Source organism: Cannabis sativa, chromosome 1 (genome assembly GCF_029168945.1).
Source record: "Cannabis sativa cultivar Pink pepper isolate KNU-18-1 chromosome 1, ASM2916894v1, whole genome shotgun sequence".
NCBI lineage: Eukaryota > Viridiplantae > Streptophyta > Magnoliopsida > Rosales > Cannabaceae > Cannabis > Cannabis sativa.
In genome coordinates, this window is record NC_083601.1 from 26,585,203 (window position 1) to 26,593,683 (window position 8,481).

The 8,481-nt window shown below is 35.1% G+C and overlaps 1 protein-coding gene across 1 annotated transcript; it reads left to right on the forward strand.

Moving 5' to 3' along the window:
* The first annotated feature begins 3,078 nt into the window (after positions 1-3,078).
* LOC115707429 (probable WRKY transcription factor 46) lies at positions 3,079-5,915 on the forward strand. The gene is made up of 3 exons (XM_030635391.2): positions 3,079-4,001; positions 4,111-4,236; positions 5,006-5,915. Exons 1-3 carry the CDS (start codon positions 3,709-3,711, stop codon positions 5,622-5,624), a joined length of 1,038 nt encoding a protein of 345 aa, XP_030491251.2. The 5' UTR covers positions 3,079-3,708; the 3' UTR covers positions 5,625-5,915.
* Positions 5,916-8,481: the final 2,566 nt, after the last annotated feature.

Here is an 8,481-nt window from a genome sequence, read left to right on the forward strand (position 1 = left end):
TTGCCTCCCCTTAATCTTCTATCTATCCACTATCTACCAATGCGTTGAAGCGCACGCCTTACATGGAGCCTCACCAATACACTTTGAGAATTTCTTGCTCATTATTAGGCCAACTCCCGCAGCAATCAGAGCACACTGCCTAGCTGAGTACATCCACGGACATCGTAAGTAGAGGTGTTCATAAAATAGCTGATCCAATACAATTTGCAAAGTGCAGATATTCACACTTGTGCAGATTGGATTGGATTAGATTAGAAATTCAAAATTTGTACTTATGCGGATTGGATGTTCATTGACATGTAAAAATAACTGATCCAATCCAATCCACACATATTTATAAAAAAAAAATAAAAAAATTATATATACAAATAATATTTTAATGTAAAAAAAAATAGTGATTTAAAAGTCTAATACATATAATACAATTATATTTCAAAACTTAATAGATCAAATGTATATTCTATTCTTATATATAATTTTTTATTTACAATTTAAAATAAAATTAAATATTTCTTTATACATACAATTTTTTTTCTTCCTTTGAATTTATTATTTGCTATTTTATTTATTTTAATGTGGTATTGGAGATATAAAATAACTAAAATTTATTTTATTTTGTTGCTAATTATATGAAAAAGAATATTTTTTTCATAAATATTAAATAATTTAATATTAAAAAGTAACACCATTCCAAAATAACTGATCTAAGTTGCACTTTTGCGGATTGGATTGGATTGGATTTGAGCTATTGTGCAGATTGAATTGGATCCAAAAAATGAAATCCGCACTTGGTGCGAATCGGATGCACTGTGAGCAAAATAGTGCAGATTAAATTGGATGAACACCCCTAATCGTGAGAGTATACTGAGGCACATCACCTTATTAAGAGGATTTAGAGGATTCATTCACATGCCTAATGTTGGGATCAGACTTGGATACCACTTATCAAGGATCGTCGAACGCTATCCATCTCCATACTTGGTATGATATTGTCCACTTTGGGCCAAAGCTAGCCTTCACGTTTTATTCTTGGGCACCTTTCCAAAAGGCCTTACAAGTTACACCAATGAATATAGCGTCCATCCTTATATACCTATGATCATTCTTATTTCTAGCTAACGTAAAATTTTGGTTGCATTCCTAACATTTACTATTTCTAAACAAGGTTCGAATTACATTCAGTTGCATGCTGATTGTGTTTCCAACCTTGGGCTCTTCATGTGGAGGTTGCAATTGGTGGTAGAACGCGGGCTTGCCCGTGGGCGATGCATCCTCGAGTTATTTTGTCTCCATTTTGGGTGGTTCTCGTGTGGTGGTGTGCTTTATTCAGATATTTTATTGGGAAGGTTGGGGCTCTCTTTTGTGTAGGTCAGGTATTGTTGCAGTGTTTTATTAGTTTTTTCTGCTGTAGTAATGTTTATCACTCTGTCTTCTGGGACATCGGCTTTATGCCTTTTTATTTGGGCTTGTTGCTCTTCTTTGTAATTGGTGTCGAGTGTCTTTTGTTAGTCAATCTCCTTGTAAAATTTGTGGAGAGTTGTTTCTGTCTAACTTATTGGGCAGCTTGTTCCTTCCATTAGGTTGGACTAGGTCATCAGTCATCTAGATCTAGCACAATCTACAACTTAGTGCAGGGGACAGGAAATTTTCTTCTAAAAAGAGAACAAGAATTACTTGGTGATGAAAATAATAATTTCATTTTATTCTGATCTATATGGCAATTTTAAACTTTTTTTTAGAATATTTCACTGTCATATACACCATTGTGCAACCCTTTAAGTATTTAGTAATTTAACAATCATTGCCTTTTTTAAGGAAAAAAAAAAAACAATCATTTGCATTTGAGTTGATTATATTAAAAAGAAATACATGTACTATTGTACTCCAAAAATATTCTCATCCGTCCCAAAACTTTGATGGAAAACAAACAACGATAAAGGCAAAATGAGAAATAATCATGTCCTGAATTTGAGTATTTAAAAAAAAATGTCTACATGATTAATAATATTTTAAAAAATTAATTAATTGAGTAGACACATTTAAATTAATTTAATACATTATGGACACAAATTTTTCACAATCATCTTGCTCTATATATAGATTCAATTTGTTGGGTTAAGCCGTATATAATTAATGATTACTATATATATTCAGAACTAAATTCCAGTCCATTAATCGGTGATCAGATCATGTGGTAATGTTGTGTTATAAAACTAGCTAGTAATAATTTAAATTTGGAAAATGTGAATCTAGATCCTTGGAGTACGGCATAATATATTAATGATCTCTTTCTAAAAATGTAATAACTAAATTAAATTCAATATTAGTTAATATACAACAGTTATCGTTGAATAATTGAGTTCCTAATAGAGTAATAATCAGTCAGAACTATTCTCTATTTCTTTATTTCAAATGTTATTAATTAATAATATTTATCCATAATGAGGAATAATCTCATTACTTCGAACCAAGCGAAAATCATATTTTATAAATAATAAGTAAATTAAAAAAGTTAACGAACATTACGATGCATATATATAATTTCAAATTGAAGACGTAGGAGTGGAGATTTGTTTAAACATTTAATATTACTGTAATAAACTTGTGTTTAATTATCAATATATAATCATATCTTAAACTTTTTATTATTAACTAATTATGTCCAAGTTGGATGTTTGTTTCAGTGTGTCATGAACAACAAGTATGAGATATTAAAACCAACGTAAGCAACGGGTCGCACATTACGATACCAAACTACTCATACATAACTTGACATTCTTTATTATTATTATTATTATGTTTATGTGTACATAACACAACATAACATAATAATAATAATGTTATTTTCTGTTTGACTATTCAGCAAAGGGAAGAATTATATTAATAATGATAATAATAAATTAAATAAATAAGGGCGTGGGTTTGGCATAGTCAAGAGAGAAAGGATGAGAACGAGAATTTTCAAATCTTTTTCCGCGTTATTTCTCAGTACTTTAGCTAATAATTAATATTTATATCATATATAAATTTAATATTTATGATAAAGACAAGTACACAAGAGTGTAAAATGGCCATATAGATTTTTTATGCTTCGCTTCATATCTAATGAGTAGATTTATACAGCGGTTTTGAACTTTGAAGTAGTCAGCAATTGGATTATTCGTACACAAACACATTTACTGGTCCATTCTTGTTTGTCACTAAAGAAAGAAAAGAACAATTTTGAATAATTTAAAAAAAAATAATTCATTTTCTTTTCAAAGAAAAAGATCGTTTTTTTTTTTTTGTTTTCCTTCAGTCAAAATCCTTATAATTCTCTTTTTCCATCTCTTTTCCCCATCTCTTATAAATCACCCCACTTCCTCTCACCTTCTTTTTTAAGAAACCCTCACTCACTTTCTCATCATTCATTAAGTTTTACCCATTTCTTTTTCTCTCTTCAAAACTAGTACTAAACTCAAAAACCCATCAAACTACACACATTATTCACTTTCTTTAAGTAAGCCACCTTACAATCCAACATCTACAACTTCACTCTCAATTATTTGATGATCAAGCTATATTAACAAATTTTTTCCTTTCTACAAACACCCTTTTGCTTTACTCCAAAGATGGTTCTATTTTAAGTCCTTTGAGTACTTGATTATCAAATTTGGGTTGAATTCAGCTTAGTGCATTTGTTGGTTTACTGTTGTTATTGTTAATTAAATGGAGAAGAACATGGATTTTGAGCAAAAGACCCTAGTGAATGAACTAATGGAGGGGAAAGAGCTAGCAAAACAGCTAATGGGCCATCTTCAACCATCTTCTTCTCATGAAGCCAGAGATGTTTTGGTTGAAAAGATATTATCTTCATATGAAAAGGCACTTTCAGTGCTCAACTGGGATGGAAAGTCTAAGCCTTTGGCTTTGGAATTCTCTCCATGTTCCTTTGGAAATACTAGCCCAAGAAGTGTAATCATTGATCAAGACACTAATCACAGAGATGTCTTTAAGAAGAGGTACAAAAAAAATTGCCCAACTTTAAATTTCAGCTAAATTGTAAGGAATTTGTCTGATTTGAGCTGCCTTTTTATTTTAATAACATAATTTGTGTTTTTTACTTTGCAGAAAAATCACTGTGAGGAGTGAGCAAGTGAGGGTACCATTGGGAACAGGTGCAGAAGGGAATCTGGAAGATGGCCATAGCTGGAGAAAATATGGCCAGAAGGATATTCTTGGGGCTAATCATCCAAGGTAAGACACAATCTCTTGTAGTTTTAACCCAACTCACACTTATTTTAGATCTCCTTTTTGTTTGCCTGACTCCATTCAGTGTAATCTAATCATTGGTTTCACCACCACAAAATTGAGTTTGTATTTTCAAAGCACACGTTTAACTCAATTAGGCTAATCAATCATCAATTTGGTTCTCCTTTTCTTTTTTAATTTTTAGAACTGTTTAATTGATGGGCCTTATTAATTGAGCCTATTGTTGTTAGCCACTTGGGTTGACAATTCTACTTCTTACAATTCATCACAAAATATCTCAAGCCACACAAACAGACACAAAACATTATTCTTCTTCATCGTAGTAGTTCAATTTATTAGTCCCCTATTTTTCTGGCTGGACTTTTATCTAATAATATGTCTCTCTTGGTAATTTTTTTCTTTCTTTCTTTCCTATCTTTCTTTTTCTCCAAAGTTAATCTCTTTACTCATAAATTTACAGACCCCACGTGTTCTGTTGTGCAATAAAGTTTAGACTCTACCAAATTTCATCTTGTTAGTTAGTGCCTTTTGTGGACCCCCCAAAAAAAAGGCTTGCTTGAGTTAAAAAGAGAAAAATTGCTATAAAGAAAGTAATGATTTGAATTTACTGTTTGTGTAAAGAATTTGTACAACATTCACACGACATATTCTTCTTTGGTGGCAACATAAGCTCTTAATTATTCACTCTTACAAAATTTGTATACCAAAACAAGAGTGTGTACACTTTTTCTAACATAAAATTGTGATATTGCAGAAGCTACTTCAGATGCACACATAGAAAAACACAAGGTTGTTTAGCCACAAAGCAAGTCCAAAGATCGGATCAGGACCCTTCATTTGTAGACATTACTTACAAAGGCCACCATACATGTAGGCGAGCCTCTCAACCAGCCATTGTGGCCTCATCTTCATTAACCAAAAAGAACCATTTTCCACACAATGAAGTAGTAGTCAAGGAAGACAAGATAAGGCAATCTCAAGTGAAACCTTTTACTCTTGAAGTTAAGACAGAGGATTTGGACACAAGGGAGGATCACATGTTTGCACCCTTTTCATTCCCTTCAACTCCAATAGAATCTGAACACAACCATTTCTTCTCTGAGATGATTGAGACTGATTTCGCGGGTGGTTTCTCGTCTCCTTTTATATCTCCAGCCACTTCAGATTCAGCCTACTTTTCGGTGTCACCGTGCCATAAGATGACCAGCTTTGGATTTGCCAGCAATGTCCAAACTCCTGAGTCTGATCTCACTGAGATACTCTCAGCTCCAACATCACTGACCAACTCTCCAATGGGTGATTTGGATCTTACACTTCACAATGTGGATTTTGAAATGAACTTCCCATTTGACAGTCCTGAATTTTTCTCCTGATGTATAGGAGAGGTTTTTATTTTGTTATTACTGGCATAAATAATTGAAGAGTGTTCATAAAAGTTAGGACTAGGAAGTTAGAATTTGACAAGGCCTATGGCCATGATGCTATCAGAGAGAGTGACTGTTCCTCTCCTTGGTACTAAATTTAATTTAGATGTGTAGCATTTTTGGTTTTGATTTTCCTTGTAGTCTTGTTTAAAAGCTTTTTTTCCTTTTGGAAGTCCAAGTCTCCTAGAGGACTCTGTTAATTATAAGAAATAAACAAAGTTCAATCTTGCATCCTGAAAATATATAATTTTCTGAGGATAATGATGATATTCCAGTTTTATTGCCCTTTTCGTAAACTTCATAGAGGATTGGTACAAAAGTGGTACATTCCTCTTTAACAAAGTATTCAAGTATATAATTACTAGAGTTGAGGTCACCCAATCTCTCAACACAACTTATACAATCATCTAATATCATTTTGGTATTGTACTAGAAAACCCTTTGCAATAAGCATTGAGGAATCCAATTCTATTTTCATCCCTGGCACCTCCAAGTACCTGAAACAACACATGTTCATTAGTACATACATACATGCTCCGAAATTTCAACTGGAAAAATGGGAAAGAAAAATAATAATAATAATAATAATAATAAAGGAATATACTCATTTAACACCCTATGTTTTGGTGAAAAACATATTCAGTACTTTGTATATTCAATAATACTTAATCAGTATTTCATATTTTTAAATTGTACATATTTAGTACCTTAAAGTAAAATTTAATTAATATAGTTTAATTAATTTAACCAAACAGTTTTCAGTTATATGTAATCAAATAATTAAATTTGAACTCAGAATTCATAAAAATTTAGACTGTTGATTGCATTGATAAAATTTTATTAAAAAAATTGAATTTACGGTACCAAATAGGTATGATTGTATGATTATAAAATACAGGTATCACAAAAATATTATTAAAAACTATAACGTCCCCGGTTCAAGTCTCCATTGGGTCCTTAAACCCACGGACTAATGGCTCTTATACACGAGTACGAACTCTGGCTGCTTCCTGGATTGATGACTGACCCTACAGACCAACACGAGTGTTTTCAGCGTGCTTTGTCCTCACTCACACGCATCCTGGAAAAACTTCCCAGGAGGTCACCCATCCTTGAAATTGCTTCAGGCCAAGCACGCTTAACTGTGGAGTTCTTTCGAGATGGGCTACCGAAAAACAAGATGCACCTTGTTGATATAGGTAGTACCAATCAATCCATTTAAGTTCTCTTCAACTGTGTAGTCCCATACCCACACAGCCTCAGAATCATCCCACTTAACCTTCCCCAGGCGATGTGGGATTGTACAGCTTACCCGGTATTTCCCCTTACAGATCACGGGACTGCGGCGCATCACGATCACCCCCTACGGGGTCAGACGTCCTCGTCGACCACCTTCATTTGGGTCGAGGCTCTGATACCATTTGTAACGTCCCCGCTTCAAGCCTCCATTGGGTCTTTACACCCACGGAATGAATGGCTCTTATACACGAGTACGCCACTTTTCTGCTTCCACGGACCGATGATCGACCTACGGACCAACACGAGTGTTTCCGGCGTGCTTTGTCTGTCGTACGCTTCCTGGGAAAACTTCCCAGGAGGTCACCCATCCTTAAATTGCCCCAAGTCAAGCACGCTTAACTATGGAGTTCTTTCGAGATGGGCTACCGAAAAACAAGGTGCATCTTGTTTTTCGGTAGCCCATCACGAAAGAACTCAAGAGTTAAGCGTGCTTGGCCTGGAGCAATTTCAGGATGGGTGACCTCCTGGGAAGTTTTCCCAGGAAGCGTGTGAGTGAGGACAAAGCATGCTGAAAACACTCGTGTTGGTCTGTAGGGCCAGTCGTCAGTCCATGAAGCAGCCATGGTGACATACTCGTGTATAAGAGCCATTATTCCGTGGGTGTAAGGACTCAATGGAGGCTTGAAGCGGGGACGTTACAAATGGTATCAGAGCCTTGACCCAGCCGGAAGTGTGGTCGACGAGACGCTGACCCCCGTAGGGTGATTGTGACAGTCAGTAGTCCCGTGATCCGTAAGGGGAAATATCGGGTAAGTTGTGCAATCCCACACCGCCTGGGGAAGGTCAAGTGGGATGATTCGGAGACTATGTAGGTATGGGACTACACAGTTAAAGAGGGCTTAAATGGATTGATTGGTACTACCCATATCAACAAGGTGCATCTTGTTTTTCGGTAGCCCATCTCGAAAGAACTCCACAGTTAAGCGTGCTTGGCCTGGAGCAATTTCAAGGATGGGTGACCTCCTAGGAAGTTTTCCCAGGATGCGTGTGAGTGAGGACAAAGCACGCTGAAAACACTCGTGTCGTCCGTAGGTCGATCATCACCCATGAAGTACCGCAGTGACGTACTCGTGTATAAGAGCAATTCATTTCGTGGGTGTAAGGACCCAATGGAGGCTTGAAGCGGGGACGTTACAAAAACACAGAGTACCAAACTTGTATTTAGATAAAACACAGGATACCAAATGTATAGATAGACACCCTAATATTAAAGTACAAAAAGGAGAGGAAAATTACTCATTCTTTCTTGACTTGGAACTGTGGGTAATTGTTGCGATCAATCATCACCCCTTAGCAATCAAGATTAGTTGTTCAAGTGCAGAACACAATAACGGCAACATCAACAAGAATGCTATAGCAATAAAATAGCAAAACCAGTAACAATACCAGCAAGAACCAATGAACAAAAACCAGCAAGAACATGTTGAAATTAATTGTGTTGTTTTATTGATAAATGGAGTAATTACATTGAGAGAGAGAGAGAAAGAGATAAGAAATTGTACAAGGC

What these genes read in the sequence shown, in the direction of transcription:
- LOC115707429 (XM_030635391.2), top strand. Translation starts at nt 3,709, where the DNA reads ATGGAGAAGAACATGGATTTTGAGCAAAAGACCCTAGTGAATGAACTA. An exon ending in AGAGATGTCTTTAAGAAGAG is followed by an intron (nt 4,002 to 4,110) that starts GTACAAAAAAAA and finishes TTTACTTTGCAG; the next exon opens with AAAAATCACTGTGAGGAGTG. An exon ending in CTTGGGGCTAATCATCCAAG is followed by an intron (nt 4,237 to 5,005) that starts GTAAGACACAAT and finishes GTGATATTGCAG; the next exon opens with AAGCTACTTCAGATGCACAC.